Raw genomic sequence first — 19,687 nt, forward strand, 5'->3', positions numbered from 1 at the left:
AACCTGATGTTAGCGTCGGTGACGGTCTAGAGTGGCGGTATCAACACCCGCTGATGTGGCGCATGTGACACGTGCATGAAGTCATCGTGAAATCTTTTCCCGGCTCGTGTTTCCGTACAAGATGACGTCACATCATACTTTTGTCCTTGATTCCCGTCCTCCTCGTTGCTGCTGTAACTGTAAGATGACGCGTATATTTTTGTACCGCTATGCTATCGACACGTTGTATGATGATATTGTGTTTGAAAAAGGAGACGGATTAAACCCATGAATGAGCAGTGTCGTGTTTGCGTTCTTTCATTGCGCAATATTGATACGAGAGTCGAAACGTACGCAATGAAATCATCGGTTTGTGACATTTGCGGTTGGTTGAAGCATCTAGAGACTAATGTTTAACCGCCGGCTAAGAACATCCATTATTCATTTCAATATTCATAGTCTGCTGTTTTGTTTTTTTTTTCTTTTCCCCAACTCGAGAGCATCCGTAATGAACGCTGGAGGGGCGGCTCACTGGCTCTTTGTTTTTGATTTGCATGAGGGACACACACATCAGTTTTTCTCTTGTACCTTTAGAAGTCTTCTGTGTATACGGAGCTCTTTACACACTGCATCCACAAAGTATTCAGTGCTCCAATCTACACAACAACAATGTAATGTAATGTAAATCACAATAAATACACCCCCCCCCCCAAAAAAAAAAATTCTAGACAACACTCCTACTCCTTAATGACAGTACAAAAACTTTTTTTTTTTTTTTAAGTTTTGCAAATCGATTTTAAAAAAAACAAACTAGGAAATCATCTTCATGGATTAGGGCATTCGGAAAGTATTTTCAGTACCTCAGTTTTTCCACATTTTCTTATGTTACAACCTTATTCCAAAGTAGAATCAATTAATTTTGTCTCTATGAAATTTGACATTACAGATCAAAAATGATTGCTTTTGAAATATTTTCCATTTTATTTAATACAAAAACGAGAAAATTATGTTAATACAGGGCATCAGGAAAGTATTCACAGTGGTCCATTTTTATTGTAACACTGATTATATTAACTTCTCCCCTTCAAGAAGTCTACCCAACATCCCTTAATGATGCATTTTAAAAAAAATGGAAATCACATCAGGGCGGCATGGTGGATCAGCTGGGAAGCATTGGCCTCACAGTTCTGAGGACCCGGGTTCGATCCCAGCCCCGTCTGTATGGAGTTTGCATGTTATCCCCGTGCCTGCGTGGGTTTTCTCCGGGCACTCCGGTTTCCTCCCACATCCCAAAAACATTAATTCATGAAATTAAAATTAATTGGACACTCTAAATTGCCCCAAGATGTGATTGTGAGTGCGACTGTTTGTCTCCACACGCCCTGCGATTGGCTGGCAGCCAGTTCAGGGTGTACCCCACCTCCTACACGTTGACAGCTGGGATAGGCTCCAGCCACGGCCCGTGACCCTTGTGAGGATGGCCGGCTTAGAAAATGGATGGATGGAAATCACATCATGAGTGTATGCAGAAGTTGTTCGTAATGTTTCACATTTCCCACATTTTCATATAATGCTCCAAAATAGAATAAATTCATGTTTCCTCAAAGTTCTATGGACAACACCGCATGATGGAAAATTGTTAGTTTCATTTCACAAAATTAACAAATGTCACTCGACTTTTCTAATCTCACAGTCCTGTCAAATGGTGTTAAAATGTCCCTTTAAAAAAAAAAAGAAAAAGAAAAAGAAAAAAGCTGTCTGAGTGACATTTGGACTGCAGTGAAGTGTTAACGCTGAGCAAAATGTCAAAGCCAAAGCCCGCCGGGTGCCGTTTAGTTTCACATCACATAAAAAAAGCTGCCAGATGATTATTTTCATTATGTGGAGCAATTCAGTTTTGATTTAATTTTGATTAGTTTAATTAATTTGGGCCCCCTATCAGAAGGAACCATTATTTGGTGAACTAAGTCTCACTTTTTTTTTACTTTTTGGGTGAGGAAGGAAGTCTTATTTTGGGAGAAAGAAAATATTACAACATTGAAGTCATTTTCATAGAATAAAAAGATTTATTTTTTGTGCCTTTTTTGTTTCATTTTGTTATCTCAGTATATCCATCCATCCATTTTCTTTGCCACTTATCCTCACAAGGGTCGCAGGGAGCGCTGGAGCCTATCCCAGCTGTCAACGGGCAGGAGGCGGGGTACACCTTGAACTGGTTGCCAGCCAATCACAGGGCACATGGAGACAAACAGCTGCACTCACAATCACACCTACGGGCAATTTAGAGTGTCTAATTTATTTTACATCTTTTTGAGATGTGGGAGGAAACCAGAGTGCCTGGAGAAAACCCACGTCGGCACGGGGAGAACATGCAAACTCCGCACAGGCAGGGCTGGGATTGAACCCGGGACCTCAGAACTGTGAGGCCAATGCTTTAGCAGCTGATCCACCATGCCGCCATAGTAAAAAAAAAAAAAATTTTCCAAAAAATCCTCATTAGTATAATACATGTATTTATTTTGGGTGGTTTGGTGAGTGCCTCCAAATTGGATCAAAAAAATTTTTTTTTTTTTCCACACCAAGTCAGGTTAGTCGTGTCCTAACTAAGCCGTAAATACAACTCTATTAAGCTTTGAGAAAAGTTCCATATAACAAAATTATATTTTACACTTGTACCATACTGGATTTTAAAAATCCAACAGTTTAAGCCCTGTAACATCATTCTCAGTCGGACATTTGAGTGATTCTTTTGCAGACCACAAGAGGGAGCCCATGTACGTCGCTTTGCGACTCTGGTCTACAAGCCACTCATAGAAAAGCTGGATTTGTAGTTCTGTGAACGGCGATACGATTAAACGCATACGACAGAATTCTCTCTGCACTCCCGTCACGTTACACGATCGCTTCCTGGTCTCCGGAGACGCGGCGTTGCATCCCAACATTTCCCATTTGCCGCCCGCGATATGCGTGCGCGGCGTTTGGTGCGACAGCTGCCGTCCTGCGAGCGAAACAACCCGCTCGGAGACGTACTTGAAAGCAGACGAGGCTCCACAGGGACGACCGCCGTGAGGCTTTGGTAATCGGCGCCGTCACCAGCTGGACGGGAGGAATCCCTCCTCGAGGCAAAACACTTTCATTGGCGACACTTAAACCCAGATGAGGGGAACAGGAGCGAGCGTGTAATTGGGGGTGTCGATGACTTTTTTTTTTTTTGGGGGGGGGGGGCAAAACAAGGCATTTGGCAGCAATTAAAAGCATCGTTTGCCAAAGGGCCATTCGGAGGCGGGGGCCTACTGAGAAGCCTTCTCTAATCTCAAATCCAAATACCAGAGCACCGTGGAAGGAAGACGATGTGGAAATCTTGATAAATGATTTCGTTCTTGTGCAAACCTTTGAGTCGTAAACGCGCCCAAAGGAAGGATTATATCAGGAATTAAGTTTTGGGGAGCAGCACGGTGGATCACCTGGTAACGCGTTGGGCCTTACAGTTCTGAGGCCCCAAATTCAATCCCAGACCCGCATGTGTGGAGTTTGCATGGTCTCCCCGTGCTTGCATGGGTTTTCTCCAGGTGGGCACTCGGGTTTCCTCCATGCAACATTAATTGGATACTCTAAATTGCCCCGAGGTGTGATTGTGAGTGCAGCTGTTTATCTCGAAGTGCCTTGCGATTGTCTGGCAACCAGTTCAGGGTGTACCCCGCCTCCTGCCTGTTGACAGCTGGGATAGGCTCCAGTACTCCCCGTGAGCCTTGTGAGGATAAGGGGCAAAGAAAATGGAAGTATTGGGGGAAAAATGTATATCTTAACACCACTCTCAAATGATTGCGTTGTAGAGAGTTAAAAATCTGTTTTTAATTAGCCACATTGAGTCATATCTCACATGAAACTCCAGGGGAAGCACTTTCCATATCTTTTAATATTTTGCCCATATGGCCTCATATGTTGATGTAATCATGGATTAAAGTTGTTGGGTTTTTTTTGCTTGCGTTTGTCAACAAACTCCAATTTGTGGATTTAGGACAACGTCTCGCTGGTCAGCTTTTCGCCCGCGCGGCCTTGGCGGGGGTCTCGGCCCCGTGTCCCGCCAGGTGCCGTGTGGAACGCCTCCACTTTTGACCAACTCTGAGTGCTCCACGTGCGCCTTTCTCATCTTCCATCCCACATTTGGAACACGTTTGCTTTTGCAGCCTGCCAAGCCGACACAACAGATGGTTGCTGTGACAATTCCATGAGGGAAAGAAACAAAATGCTCCAAAATAACCTACTAGCTGATTGGATAGAGGCTGTCACATGACTTCCCCCCCCCCACACATTTTGGCTAAAAACACCTCTTTTTCAAAAAATAAAACAAAAAGTGTCCTCATTTAAAGAAAACAAACGTTAGCCGTATAGCATAACAATAACGTTATGCTTATTGGAGGGAGGCCTTTAATTTACATTGAGACCCCTCCCCAAGGTTATCTTCATTTGAAAAAGAACATGCGTTGGACATATTTCACTTTGGAACTCATGAAAAACCTCCTCCAAAGTGTCCTCACCTTTGTAAAAAAAAAAAAAAAAAAAAAAACACAATTCATTCCAGACAACGGATCGAAAACCATATCAATGTTTCCCATTCCAATGAATGGAAAAAGAAATAATGCGCTCCAAGCCTAAAAAAAATTGGCTTTTTAAAGCATTTTTTTTTTAGCTTTTCCTGATAAAAAAAACTGCATAGTAGAAATACATGTATAGTTTAAATCCTTTATATGAGAAAAGAAATTAAGAAATATTTATTTTTTACTTACAATGTATGCTTTAGTAGTGGAGTACGCTAGGCTGGGAGTGCATTGCCGTATCTGTAGCGACTTGGCCCCCAGCCTTGGAAACTTTTTTTTTTTTAATTAACAAAAGTACAGAATAACTTTAAACGAGCAACTTGGCTTCCTTGGAGTCACGATTGCGGGTTAATACGGGTAGTCCTCAATAAGAAGAAAAACAACAGTCACTACCGGGACATGTTTGTGTGCAGAGGTTGCCTTATACTGAATAACAAAAGTGCGCTGGTTGCACCGTGCACGTTATGTCATTTCCGGGGTTTTTTTTTTTTTCGGGGGGCGTTCGAATTGACAATAATAAAACGCGTCGTGGGTGGGTCAGCTGCTTGCGCCGCCCCCATTATGTTATTTGAGGGTTTTGTGGGGAGCATGGAAATTCACAACAAAGCGCGTCGTGGGTCAGCTTTTTATTTATTGTTTTCTCGGGGGCGTTCAAGTACCGATTTTCATTCGAAAACAGAAGCAAAAAAATGTGTTCGAAAACGGGGACGTTCAAGAACCGAGGCTTTACTGTACTTGGATATATTTCTGGGAGGCTTTTACCTGAAATATTCCCTGATGAGGCGGTTGTGCGCTGCACCTGGTTGGAGCATCTGCCTCACAGTTCTGAGGATCGGGTTCGAATCCTGGTCCCGCCTGTGTGGGAAGTTCAAAGTGTACAATGCCTACTGCCTGATGAAAGCTGGGATTGGCTCCACCATTCCCGCGACCCTCGTGAGGATAAGCGGCTCGGGAAATGGATCTGAAAGTGAGAAATTGGGAAGGGCTTTTATTTTTTTTTTTCTTTTTAAAATGCCTCACTCAAATGAAAGCTCCCATTTTTTTGCAAATTTCAAATGATACATAGCCAAGGGAGAGATTTTGTCAAGTTCCCAATGATTATAAAGGCAACCAATAGTTTTTGATATTAGAATCATTATCGTCATGAAAATGCTTAATAAAAAGAAATGCCTCCTTTTTAAAAAAAAAAAATGCTTTTAAGTCAATTTTTGCTCAATTTCAAATCGATAAGCAGTCAAGAGTTTTTTGTTGTTGTATTTATTTCTCAGAAATTTTGGGGGGAGTGATTAAACAGCTTCCTCAAATGAACAACTCCTTTAGGCCCTTTTTTGTTTGTGTAGTTGTCAAATTTCATTGATGCGCGCACCCAACACAGCAATATTTCTTGGTGAGATGTACACTCGTGCTTCTCAGAGCGTGTGCTCTCACAGAAAATAAAGTCATTTGTTGGGGGGGGGGTTGTTAGTATTGGCTGCTTCTTGTCAGTAAATGCCTTAGCGGGGGGGCAGATGTCATTCCCACAAGCGGGAGCATCAAAAGGCGAAGCAAGGAAGGAAGCCTGGCGGGGTTCGGCCCCCCGTGTGATGGCAGAACCATGGCAACCACGGCAATTGACGGTCCCCCGGTCTCCTGTGGGGCCGTGCTCGCTCTCTGCTGCTCTTCTTATTTTCATTCGTATGTCCATGTCCCCCCCCCCAAACGACATAACTGGGCGAGTGTCACACTGAAAAATAATAAAATAAAACAACACATTCTCTTTTGGTTCCGCTTGACTTTGAAGGACGGGAGCATGACATGCTTGGGAATGGTTGGGACAAGAAGAAATCTCAAGGACATTCAGACGTATTCAAACATAATTGTGTGAAAAGAAGTGTGTATATTCTCGTATAAAAGGAAAATAGAATCCTACACAGAGTTAATCTTGCGTGGCGTAATGCATGACGGTGACTTTTAAGATGTAGTTCTAGTCTAAGGGCTTCATTTTCTAGCTGCATTAAAACTGGCTCACGTTGTTCTGCTCGCCATTCTTTGTAAACATTTCTTGTTTCGAGCCGCATTTAAAGGGAACGAGAGGGGCTGGATTGAAATCGGCTGTGATGACCCCCGAACGGGCGCAGGTGTCCCACTTTTAAATACGCGGGGCTACAGCAGTTCACCAAATTATCAAAACCGGCCTAACCCGTCTCCTCGCAGATACGACGCTGAGTGCAGGGCTGGAAATAGAAAACGGATTTCTGAATGGAACGTCAGGGTTAGAGTTAATGTTTTGGTTAGAATTCATGTTAGAGGTTATAAATTAGGGGCTCACTTTGGGGTCAGGAGTATGAGTTATGGTTATGTTTAGCATTAGAAGCGGTCACAGCTCCTCAGTAATATTTGCTCTTTTTTGAGGAGGGTAAAGAATATATTCCTCTCAGCATTGTTACATTGTCAACAGAGAGAAACTTCAAAACTATTTATGTCAAAGTATTTGTCCCTTAAAGGGTGATAACAATGCAACACAGATGCTATTTGTTCGCCAATCTACGGTGGTTTTGCATCGTTTGTTAGCATTAAGCTCAGTGGACTAACCAAAGGCAAAAAAACTAGAGTTTATTTAATTTACGGCCTGTAAGCCACGACATTTTTCGCACGGTTTCAATCCTGCGGTTTATGCAGTAAGTAAGTTTCTTTCGGCTTGTCCCTTTCGGGGTCGCCACAGCGTGTCATCTCAGATGAACGCACATATGTTTGGCACAATTTTTACGCCGGATGCCCTTCCTGACGCAACCCTTCCCAGGGTGACACGGCTAATTTGTGCATTTTTTTGTTTTTTCTAACGGCCGCAAGGGGGCACTCGAGCGGAAAAGGTAAGTGTGAGACCGGTGGAATATATGTGCCGAAGAAGTGACTTTTACCAGTCTGGCCCCGTTTTTTTTTTTTTTTTTAGCCGGCCCTGTTAGCACTGCGCTAGTGTTAACCCTGTTCTAGCGTGTTGCAGTTGTGTTCCTGCTGTGTGTCTCAGTGATCTTTACCGGTATGTTTTTGTTTTAACTGGCCCTGTTAGCATTGCGCTAGCATTAGCATCAGCATCACATTAGTGTGCGTGCTGTGCGTGTGTTACTGCCACGTCTCAGTGATTTAGGTATGTTTTTATTTTTTAACCGGCCTTGTTAGTGCTGTGCTACCGTGTTGCTACTGTGTAGCTGCTGCGGCTGTTTTGGGGTTTTTTTTTTTTTTAACTGGTATGGTTTTTTTTTGTTTTTACCAACCAGCCCTGTTCGTGCTACCATGTTGTTGCAATGTTAAGCTAAGATAAATTATTAAAACTTTGAAAAGTTTGTGTACAGTCTTTGTAAATATATCGTGTTTCAAAGTGGGTTTCAATGTGGGCACTTGCGGCTTTTACACAGGTGCGGCTTATGTATGTACCGAATAGTATTTCGGTTACAAATATACTGGGTGAGGTTTATAATCAGGTGTGCGCTGTAGGCCGGAAATTACGGTATATGTTTTTTTTTTTTTTAGTGTTTATGTTTAGTTTGTTATTCCACTTCAGCTGGGAGTGGCAATTAACAGGATAACATCTTTTTCTTAACAATTGTTTAGCATCTGCCAAACAGTGCTTGTCAAATTTTAGCTCACAAGTTAAAGCCAAAAATTTTTGTATATCTCAAAAAACAGAGTCCACTCGCCGAATGGTAACACACAATGTGGAATGCTGTAGGCTAACAAAACTAGCATCAGCATTGCGTTAGTATTTGACTTTTTAACAGCTATTTGAACAGAAACTATGCAGCGCAGCAACCCGCGTAGGCAGACAATACACTAATATTCACAACCATATGTTCTTTATGCCATAATATTACTGCACCTTTAGACTGTATTCCTCATGGTTCATCAAACTGCACGTATTACATGTAGGTACTTCACAGCCCCCTGGTGGCCAAGGCACACGCATCGGCACCAACATGACTGCTTCTGTGGACATGAGTGTGGATTATATGAAGGGGGGGGGGGGGGGGGGGACAGATTCCTTACAGCTTTCTGGGTGGATTGCATGAAAAAGACTTGACAGATGCACACAGCTTTGATTTTTATCACATGAAATGAGCGCTCGTGTGTGCGTGCGCATGTGTGTGTCTGTACACACACTAGCAGGCATACATGGCTGCCAGAAAGCCTTTGTCAGGCTGCAGCCTGACACTGTAAAGGCGCTAATTAAAGATTAATGTCAGCGAGTGCCGCGCACTCCCAGCAGCGTTTTGCTCAGAAGCATCCCGGCCGGACACCAGCTTGTTGCTCACATCCGCCGACGGCGGCGAGTCTCCGTCCAGCAGGCGCGTTCAAAACTAATGACAGCGACGGCAAGTGACTGACTACTTTTAATTAGTGCAAGCCGGCAACGATACAAGCTTGCACTACTCGCCGCAATTACTGTTTGGATTTTTTTTCCTGGAAAAAAAAAAAAAAATTAAGATGACGACTTTTTTGTAAAAAATGTTCAAAAGATTTAGAGTAAAATTCTGCTTTTTTCTGATTTTTTTGGTCAAAAAAAGAAATGCTTAAAAATGTACTTCATTGTAGAAAAGCAGTAGCATACTCAATATAAAAGAAAAGAAATTCCCTTAAATCTACATTTTAAAAGATGTAATTTTTGTAAGACTTTGACTTATGTGTGAAAAGAATACATGAAAAAATAATTGTACTAAAATGAGATTTTTCTAATAAAATATTTTATTTTCAAAAACAATCGCCTACTTTGTTCTCAGACAATGAAATTCCAAATATTTTTGAGATAATTTTTTTTTCTTAAGCAAACCTCACTGTCTTTTTCCTCAATGTTTTTTTTTTCCCTCAAAAATTGCATGAAATTCCCAATTTAAATCAAAATAATAATCTTCTTGTAAGATTGCCACTTCTTTTGCGAAAATTATTTAACGATGATACAGTACGCTTGAAAAAGATTTCCGCTCTTTTTGGATGAATTACAATTTGTTTATTTATTTAGTTTAAAAATACATGTACCACATGGAAAAAACTTGACTTTTTAAAAAATATTTTCTTGTCATCAGATTTACGTTTTGTCATATAAAACAATGACATTCCAACCTCTTATCTCATGAAGAACGTTTTGTTTTTGTTCTGTTAACGGTGTGTTTCTAAACTTGACAAAAATAAGTGACGTTTTGTCCAGGAAAAAAAAAAGATTGTCATAAGCACTAAGCGTTTATTTTTATTTTATTTTTTTAAAGAGAGAATAAAGGGGAAAAGAACTACTTTCACGTTGAAGGATGATGACAGCAGCCAGTATGACAAAAGCCTGCAATTGTGCAGGGGGGGTGGGCTTGGGATGGCGAGTGAATCATTTTAATTAGTGAAGGCAGGCAAAGATACAAGCCTCCATCGGCTGCCACCATGACTGACATCCTGGCGTTCGGAACAGAGCGAACCATCTGGCTGTGGGAACGGGACGCGCCCGGCGTACCAGAAGAGGCTCGGCGGGGCGCAAATATGTCTTTTGTCGGCGGACACGGCCTCGACCCAGCACTTTTTATGAGCACACCATCGCGGCCCGCGTGTAATCTCATTTGCATTTTAACAGAAATCATACCCAATAGTTGAGTGAGACAAAACGTTTCTGGCAACGAGGGTATGGGTTGGGGGGGACGGGGGATATTGGTTGACGGTAGTAGTGCATCGTGAACATACTTTGTCACATATCAAGAAGGAGAAAACACAACTACAACGAATTAAACTCTTCCGGAAGTCATTTCGTAACGTGACATTGTATGAATTAGAAGCCCTTTTAGATGTAAATAGGGTTTGTTCCAAGCCCCAAGACCACCAACCCACCCCCCGCCAAAAATAAGCTTCCAAAGTACATCATGTAAATATTAATAAAAAAATATGTTCATTTACCTTTGGCGTTGTGCGACGGTGTGAAGAGAAGGTTGAGTTACAAGCAAAAAGGCATCGTGGGTGACGGAGGAAAACTTTGACAACCGAGAGAAAACATACGTAAGAACGTACCCACGCTCATAATTTAATTCCACTAAAGTTTCTTGAGGCCCGTGGTGAAAAAAGATGAATAAACTTGTGAAAAATACAAAGAAAAAAGTTGTACTTTTCCAATTTGCGTTAGCTTGTGACGACACGGGTGTGATTGGGTCACAGGTGGCAGTTGAGTGGCCACGGGAAACGAAAAGCATCAGGGGTAAAAAAATTGACATCCCTCGTAAGCCAATCGGATGCCAGGCAGAGGCGACGGTGACAGCCAATGGGAGAGCAACTCTTTCGTCCCACACAAACCAAGATACAGGATGTTTACCTATGGTGGAATTTGGGGCCCTTTAAAATAATAATAATAATAATTATATATATTTTTTTTAAAGAATCACTATTTTCCCGAAATAAAACATCTTCGTCATAGAATTGCAACTTTGTGTCCCCCCCCAAAAAATAAACAAAATATACTCAGTACTATTTGGGCGGCACGGTGGAGCAGCTGGTAAAGCGTTGGCCTCACATTTCTGAGGTCCCGTATTCAATCCCGGATCTGCCTGTGCGGCGTTTGCATGTTCTGCCCGTGCCTGCGTTTGTTTTCTCCGGGTGGGCACTCCGGTTTCCTCCCACATCCCCAAAACATGCAACATTAATTGGACACTTGAAATTGCCCTGAGGTGTGATTGTGAGTGCGGCTGTTGTCTGTCTCCATGTGCCCTGCGATTGGCTGGCAACCAGTTCAGGGTGTACCCCGCCTCCTGCCCGCTGACAGTTGGAATAGGCTTCAGCACTCCCCCGCAACCCTTGTGAGGATAAGCGGCTAAGAAAATGGATGGACGATGTGACGTCGCCATAGCAACACCTCCGTTGTCTGACTGAGGCGGCGATGTGGTCGCTGTTTCAATGGGAGCACACGCAGCACACGCTCATTGAATAGGCCGCATTGTTCTCTCGGAAGACCTTCCGCCGTGTAAACGGCGATTTTCGGGGAATTAAGTGGCGGGGGCGGAATTCATTCTGATAGTAATCAAGAGGATGTTTGGAAGGAGGTGTCAGCTTTTGAGCCTGCTTAGTTTATGCTTACTCAGATATAACGTCGATTCATATTTTCATTTGTTCAAGAAAAAGAAAAAAAGTACTGCTTAAAAATTACGGTGTGTCATCTGTTAAGCGCTGGCCTCGCAGTTCTGAGGACCCGAGCTCAATCTCGGACCCGCCTGTTTAGAGTTTACACGTTCTTCCCGTTGCCTCTGTGGGTTTTCTCCGGCCACTCCGGTTCCATCCCACATCCTAAAAATATGCAACATTAATTGGACACTCTAAATTTCCCCTAAGTGCGATTGCGAGTGCGACTTTTGTTTGTCTCTAGGTGCCCCCTGCGATTGGCTGGCAACCAATTCAGGGTGCACCACTGCCTCCTGCCCGTTGACAGCTGGGACTGGCTGCAGCACTCCCGCGACCCTTGTGAGGATAAGCAGCTCAAAAAATGGATGGATAGATTGTGATTAGAAACTGTTTTATTTTGACAAAAACATCTGATTTTGGGTATCGAGGGAAGGTATGTAAAAGAAAAAGTGTGATCTTTCTCAAAAAAGTTGCTGCCCGCCAACAAAGAGCGAAAATCTTGGGCTGGTGCCGAGCGGTCCGTCACCATGTGACGTGCTCGCTTTTCAGCGCGGCAGATGAGCGACAGCAGAAGGGCTTGAGCGACCCCGAAAAAGGCTTCTGACACCATCCGTCACAAGCGCCGCCAAATCGTTGGACCCCGTCCAAAAGTAGGCGACATTTTGAGCTCCGCCGGATGTTGTCGCAAAAACGTCTCAATGGGACCTTGTACTCCTTTGTGAGTACATTAAACTCCTGTACAGCATGATGAGTGATATAGAGAGACTATCTGTAAATGTATATTTTTTTGGTTTTACGCCGCCTGTGTCAAGAACCAACGGGTCGGGGGCGGACCCAAATGCAGGACTTCGAGGCAGAGGCATAATGTTCAACGTGGTTTATTCCGGAAACTGTGTCAAGCACGGTGTAGCAGTCCGATGAGGCAGAGGTACAGAAAAGCTAGGCTAGGCAGGATCCAAAAGACATGCAGCAAGGTCCGATGACTATGGGGCAAACTACCGAACTCAGCAGGACAGGATCAAACAAAAGGGGCACAGAATCGCTGTGACTAGGGTTACTCTAACTGACGCGTAGAAGCAGAGAGTCCCACAGGCAGTGAATGCAACTCGCTAACGCACGGCAACGACAAGTGACAAAAACTCCAATGTAAATGCCTGTCTAATTACAGTCCGAAAGTGAAACAGCTGTGACCGGTGATTGGAAACAAAACCAATTTGTAAGCCTAAAATGTATCGAAAACATGTTACTTATTGTTGCATCCGCGTACGTGCACGTGCCTTTAAGAGGCGGGGCCCGGAACGGCGCTGTGTGACGTCGGGGAGCCCACGCGTGAGTGCGAGCTGTGGTCAACAGCAGCCCCTGAAAATGTGTTCATTTATATTAAATTAAATTCATTTTAAATTTAAAATGTCTCCTAAAAAAGATGCGACTGGTTGTTTTATAGATATAAAAAAATACTACTAATTGTTTTAATAGATATTTTATCCTTTACAATTAGATTATTCTCAAAAAAAAAAAACTGTGACTATCTTAAAAGCAACCTTTTTTTTTTGTAAAATTTTGCCTTTTTCTTTAAAAGAAAAACTGACCATGTTGACGACAATGACTTGAAAAGAATTCAGGGTCAAACTTTTTCAACAAAGGAAAATGATTTTCAAGCATGATTGTTTCACTTTGTTGAACGGATGCTCAATTTGGGATTCTTGTCATCTGTCTTTTCTGTTGAGGGAATCAACACACACAACACGCCCAGTCTTTGAAAAGTTAACTTTGTGAGGTGGGGGGGGGGGGACAAAAAGTGACATTTCATTGTGCTTTTTCAACGACATCTCTGAAATGTCTTTCAAATGAAAGTCAAGAACTTGCGGCGCCTGCAGCGCTCCGCTGAAAGTATCCACAAAACGCGCCTTTGTTTTTCAAGTTTCTTGCAAGCGAGATTGTACGACGCCGGCGCACGGCATGAAAATACACAAGGTCGCGCACGCTAATGGTGGAATCGAAGGCGCTTGGGATACACGCGTGAAATGGCCCACGGGAATAACCTTGGCCACGCGCACCACATGCTGCGTCTCCACGTCTCGAGAGAGACTTGAAGAATCGAAAGGCGCACGTTCTTCGAAATGAGTTGGACAACACTGCCATCTGCTGGCTACTATAGGCACTCATCTGACTCTGCACTTTATTATCCCCCCCCAAAAAAAAAAAACGAATATTGAAAAGGTAATAATATTACATAGTGTATCCACTTTTGATGGACACTGTTAGAGAGCTGATTCAGATTAAAAAAAACACACACACACACTGTGATTCTAGTCAGCAGCGTGAACTACGGGGTAATAACTATGTTACTACTGTGTATAACTATGTTACTACTGTGTATTTTTGTTAAAAAAATACATTTTCTCATTCTAGAAAAATCCAAATTTGGTTTCGTAAGAAAGGTAATTTCATTTAAATGGAAAAAAATCTGATTTTCATTCCTACCCCAAAATGCTCTATTCCCTCACAAATGTATTATTTTGGTATTTTATTCATGGGATTTTTTTATATATATATATCAACAAGACTTTTTTAGTACTATAAAAAAGGTCCTATCTAATTTTTTTAATTGAGAGAAAATACATATTTTTAATATGACTTCTTAAACAAGAAACTCGATATTATTACATTTATTTTGGGCACTTTTTCCCTCAGAAATTGATTATCCTTTCATGAAAATATTAAAATATTAAGCTCTCGAGAGAAAATGTGAGCACCACTGGAGAGCTCTCTAATAAACGTGTTATTAAAGTGTTATTGGCGCAGTTTGTCGTAAATTGTTCATAACATGAGGTGATTCATGTTTTGAACATTTTAATCTGTTTTTAGTCATAATGGTGGGAGGGGTAGGATACAGTAAAATGACTGGAATATTGCCATAATTACAGACACAAGTCATATTTTGAAGGCAAAATAACTCATTTAAAAATAATTTTAGGACAAAATGCAGACTTCTTGGATGACAGATCCTTTTGATTAAAAAAAGAGGAAATAAATCACTATATTAGAATAAAGTGATATTTTTTTCCATGCTTAAAGAATACCAAACAGTAAATTACTGTTTAAAAGAAAGCCGAAAAAAATGGAAGTTACTCCATTCATCCATTATGAGTCACTTATCCTCACGAGGGTCATAGGTGTATAGGAGTCTTTCAAACTCCACACAAGTGGGGCTGGGATTCGAACCCGGTCCTCGAAAGAGTGAGGCGGATGTTTGTCTGTTTCTCTAAAGATTTGAGCATCACAAAAGAAAATAAAACCGAAAGAAAAACATGAATTCATGGGACAAACCTGAATCATAATGGAGAAGTCCCAGAGTTTTTTGCTGTTGTTGTTTTTGTTTATTAAGCCTTGAGGGCCGCCGTACTTGAAGAAGTGAAGCAAACGACACGTGCTTTTGTACCATGATAATTTAATGTCCACAAACAAATCAAAGAAAAGTGTTAATAAAGAAATATAGCTCGCCATTCAGTTTGATGCTCGACTTTTTATTTCGGCAAGAGGAGCGGCAGAGAAGGGGGGAAAAAAGTCGGTCGCGGTCTACGAGGGTCTGGGCGGCATCGGGGACGGACGGCCGGGGTGGGGGCCGCTCAGTAAATTTCACTTCGTTTCAAGATGTACGGCCTCCGGGACTTGGCTGCGTGCGTGGCTTGCCTCTTGAGGATGTACGGCGACTTGCGCTTGAGCGGCGCGTCCCTGACGTTTTCCCCGACGTACTCCCGGGAATCGTGGCGTAGCTGGCGGAAACAAACGAGCTCCGTTATTGATGTCGTTATGTTGCTCTGACCGATTATTGTTATATGGCTGGCACGGTGGTTCAGCTGGTAAATCGTTGGCCTCGCAGTTCTGAGGTCACGGGTTCAACCCCGGCCCTTAGTGGTTTTTCTCCGGGCAGTCCAGTTTCCTCCCACATCCCAAAAACATGCAACATTAATTGGACCCTCTGAATTGCCCCTAGGTATGATTGTGAGTGCGGCTGTTGTCTGTCTCTATGTGCCCTGCGATTGGTTGGCAATCAGTTCAGGGTGTACCTCGCCTCCTGCCCGTTGACAGCTGTGATAGGCTCCAGCACTCCCCGCGACCCTGATGAGGATAAGCGGCAAAATAAAATGGATTGGTGGATGGATGCTATATGGCTTTTTATTTACAAGGGACCCAATTTGTGGGATTTTGGAGATTGTTTTCTCGTTGTTGTGAGCAAAAATGTGACCTACTGGTGAGCTTCAGGCATTACTGCACGAAGTGGCGACACCTGGCCACCATCATTTCATGTTGGAAACCTGCAAGTGAAAATAAAACTATATTTTGTGTTTTAGACTTACATTTGGTGTTTCTTGTTTAGATTATTTTTACCCAATTATGGTTTCAAACCAGACTGGGTACAGCAGCACCCGAGGGCCTTAGAATAATTTAAAATCTGATTTGTGTCCATGTGTAGGTGGCGAGAGGAAAGTGTTGGTTAAAAAAATGCTAAAATAAGAGTGAAAAAAATTCAGTTTTGGTAAGAAATGAAATGGGAAAACATAGCAACAACGGGAAAACATTGTTATTATTACTGTATGTTTTCTTTAGTACAGGGAGTCCTCGTGTTAAGACAGTCTCGACCAAGGACGTTTCGAGTTTACAACGCCCGTCCCCTCTCCACCATTTTGTCTGGCTAAAGCTCGTCCGTGTTTGTACCTTCGCATTTTTCGCCCCAAAGAAGAAAGCTGTGTCTTATAGCAATGCTTCTGCACCCAAAAGAAAATCCATTACCATGGAAACGAAGCTCAAGATCATGAAACGATTGGAGAGAGGAGAGAGGCCAACACCACCAAGGCTTCAGTCGGTCGACCCTGGTGACAATTATTAAAGACAAAACCCGTATTTTTGCGCACATGAAGGGTTCCGTTCCGATGTCAGATACAATGGCCGTAAAACCAGGTTCTTTGATACTTGTCGAGATGGAGAGGATTGAGACTCAGACCAGGTTCCCTTCTTCTTCTCCAATCCACCTCTCAGCAGTCATGCCACGTAAATCATCTTGTTTATTTCAATGTATTTGTTTTTTGATGTAAATTCTGACTTTAATGGTGGAATCCAACTTCAGTCCAAATTCGCGTTAAGTCGCTACCCTAGGAACGGATCTCGGTTGTAAACTGAGGAGTCCCTGTACACCACGGTAGAGTGCTATTTTTGCTTTTTGGTGAGGCTGGAACGGATTAGCGGCACTGCGGTTAGTTTAAATAAGGAAAGCTGATTTGAGAAACGGAACAGATTCGAAGATCTTGAGCCAAGGCGGCACTGCGGCGTTCACGTACGGGTGCAAAGTCTGGTCAAGCGCGCGAGTGCCTAACTCACCCTCCCCTGACGACTGTGCATCATCGCCCTGCAGATGTGCTGCAGCCTCTGGAGCTCCTCCATCCTCCGGTGGCTCCACTGCCTCATCATCATCATCATCATCATTTCCCGTTGCCCCTCCTCATCCTCCTCTTCATCCTCCTCGCCCCTTCTCCTCCACCATGCCTCCTCCTCCTCCTCCTCAACCTCCTCCTCCCGATCCTCCTCCTCGTCATCGCGCCGCTGCGCGCCGGCCAACCGGCACAGGTTATCCAGCGATACCCGCCAGTAGGGGGCGCTCTGCTTGCTCGCCTGTTTCAGCTGTTTGCAGATCATTGAGCAAGAAATTTCTTAGTTGTTCGAAAAGTTCAAATGTATGGATGAAAAATATTTTATTTTAATAATAAAATCATATCTGCTTCACTCATTTCCTATTCTGTATTTTAATAACTTTAATTGTCAGCAATATTTCTATATAAAAGCAAATGTTAAAAGTACATGTAATAGTGTGCATTATATTTTGTAATCATTTTTAGTTGAATTATATAAACTATTTTTTAACCAGACAACTGGATAAAAAAAACTTTGAATGAATTTAAGACAAAATATTGACAAATTCAATTCATTTCAAATATAAGGTTGAAAAAATATTTGTGTCTGAGATGTCTTGAAATGTCTCCTTCAAACCAAAATGGGGGACTTCCTGTATACTGTATTTTCAAGCATGCCTTCTTGACACTTTTTTGTGCATTAATTTCGTACAAAGACTCCTACCAAATTTCAGCCACAACCCCAAAAATAATAACAATAATAATTTGGGGGGCTGAATTTAAAGAAATGTCAAATATGAAGCCCAGCAGTAAATACTTGGAAATTACTCAATAAAATGTCCACTTCAAAATAATAACGACAGATTTCTTCCAGCATTTTCAGCATGGGGACTTTTTTGAGGGTTGAGTCATGAAGTTCATATTTCTCATTAAAATTACTTTGAGGGCTGCAATCAAAGAAAATCCTATTATCTCGCAACAATTTCATCTTTGAAGGACACTCGGCAATTACACGATGAAAATGTTCGGTTTCAAAGCCAAACCGCGGATTGCTTTTGTCTTCCGGAACCATTTGTGGGTCTACTTCTAACTACTATCCATCCATTTATTTTCTTTTGCTGCTTATCCTCACAAGGGTCGCAGGGAGTGCTGGATCGTATCCCAGCTGTCAACGGGCAGGAGGCAGGGTACACCCTGAACTGGTTGCCAGCCAATCGCAGGGCACATGAAGACAAACTCACAATCACACCTATGGGCAATTTAGAGTGTCCAATGAATGTTGCATGTTTTTGGGATGTGGGAGGAAACCGGGGTGCCCAGAGAAAACCCACGCAGGCACGGCGAGAACATGCAAACTCCACACAGGCAGGTCCGGGATTGAACCCGGGAGCTCAGAACTGTGATGCTAACGCTTTCCAGTTGAACCACCGTGGCGCCCCTTCTAACTATTACGACTACTTAAACCTGCCTACCAAGTTTCAGGTTTCTGGACCAAGGACGATTGATTTCACCGCCGTGGTTTGCCCACTCGCAACGTCTTGACACCGTTTTCGTTAGCCGGCATGCAACATCTCCTCGACCGCTTCAGCATTGAAGGATACCAGAAAATGGCCAAATTGAGCCTATCTTGCCCACTTCAAACCAAAATGGAAGATCACTCGTGTTTTTTCCACACTCTGCTTCTTGAGACTTTCTTGTGGGTCTCACGCAAGGACAATAATGCGAATCTCCCGCAATGTCGCTACCCGTGCTTTCAACTTATTTGCAATCAGTCAAACCGAAAAGGAGCCTAAACACAAAATGGCTGACTTTCTGTTTCTTTTTGGACGTGGCTTTTTGGGACTTTCTTTGTTGGATCTGTGACGGCCAGCAGGTGTCAGTCTTTCTTTAGGTGCATTTTATATGTAATGCAGAGTCGAGTGGAACCCTGCCGAAAACCTACGTCAGATTCTCTTTTTCTTTGGGCTTCGTGTGTGTGTGTGTGTGTGTGTGTGTGTGTGTGTGTGTTGTGTGTGTGTGTGTGTGTATTGAGCGTGGTCGTACCCTGGAGGAAAAAAGGCTGCTGAGGAGTTGTTCTCCCAGCGCTTGCTGCTCTTGCTCCATATCTGGTTGAAGATGAAGAAGAAGAAGATATTACGTGGGTAACATTGCGGAACGCAAACACGAGACAGAACATTAAGCACAGCTGCACAATCGAATCACATCCAATATGAGAACCTAACGACCAAGCGGTGTTAATTTGGTTCGAAATTGTTTAGAATGTTTTCGTCAATAGTAGTTGAAGTAATGTTCATAAAAACAACAAATGACAGCAGCATTTAAACGTATTTATTTGTTTTTATGTTTTGTTTTTATTTAGTAATTTATTGTAATTTTATTTTTTTGTTTTTAAATCAGATATATTTTTCATTATAATTATTGCAAAAATACATTTACACATAATTATAGAAATGTCCATCCAATGCAATTAGCAACACTTTTTCCTTTATGAAAATGCATTGTTAGTTGTTAAACATTATTATTAGTGGTAGTAGCAGTAGTTGTGGTAGTAGTAGCAGCAGCAGTAGCAAGCTGAGAATACAAATAACACTT

General features: G+C 42.5%; 1 protein-coding gene and 1 long non-coding RNA gene across 10 annotated transcripts in view; both read right to left on the reverse strand.

The window, feature by feature from the left end:
• Window positions 1-3,775: 3,775 nt before the first annotated feature.
• LOC133502669 (uncharacterized) lies at window positions 3,776-10,739 on the reverse strand. The gene is made up of 4 exons (XR_009795533.1): window positions 10,479-10,739; window positions 8,431-8,537; window positions 5,340-5,538; window positions 3,776-4,167 (listed from the first exon to the last, which is right to left on the reverse strand). It is a non-coding gene; the product is annotated as an uncharacterized LOC133502669 (long non-coding RNA).
• A 4,398-nt stretch (window positions 10,740-15,137) lies between these two features.
• Window positions 15,138-19,687, reverse strand: part of nts (neurotensin) — a 44,875-nt gene continuing 40,325 nt past the window's right edge. For all 9 annotated transcript variants that reach the window (XM_061823163.1, XM_061823161.1, XM_061823162.1 and 6 more), the window contains 3 exons: window positions 19,139-19,200; window positions 17,067-17,366; window positions 15,138-15,463 (listed from right to left, as the gene is read on the reverse strand). In XM_061823163.1, coding sequence (XP_061679147.1) covers window positions 15,317-15,463; window positions 17,067-17,366; window positions 19,139-19,200 — 509 coding nt within the window. In that variant the 3' untranslated portion in view covers window positions 15,138-15,316. The remainder of the gene's footprint in view (window positions 15,464-17,066; window positions 17,367-19,138; window positions 19,201-19,687) is intronic.

This window comes from Syngnathoides biaculeatus, chromosome 6 (assembly GCF_019802595.1).
Source record: "Syngnathoides biaculeatus isolate LvHL_M chromosome 6, ASM1980259v1, whole genome shotgun sequence".
NCBI classification, from domain to species: Eukaryota; Metazoa; Chordata; class Actinopteri; order Syngnathiformes; family Syngnathidae; genus Syngnathoides; species Syngnathoides biaculeatus.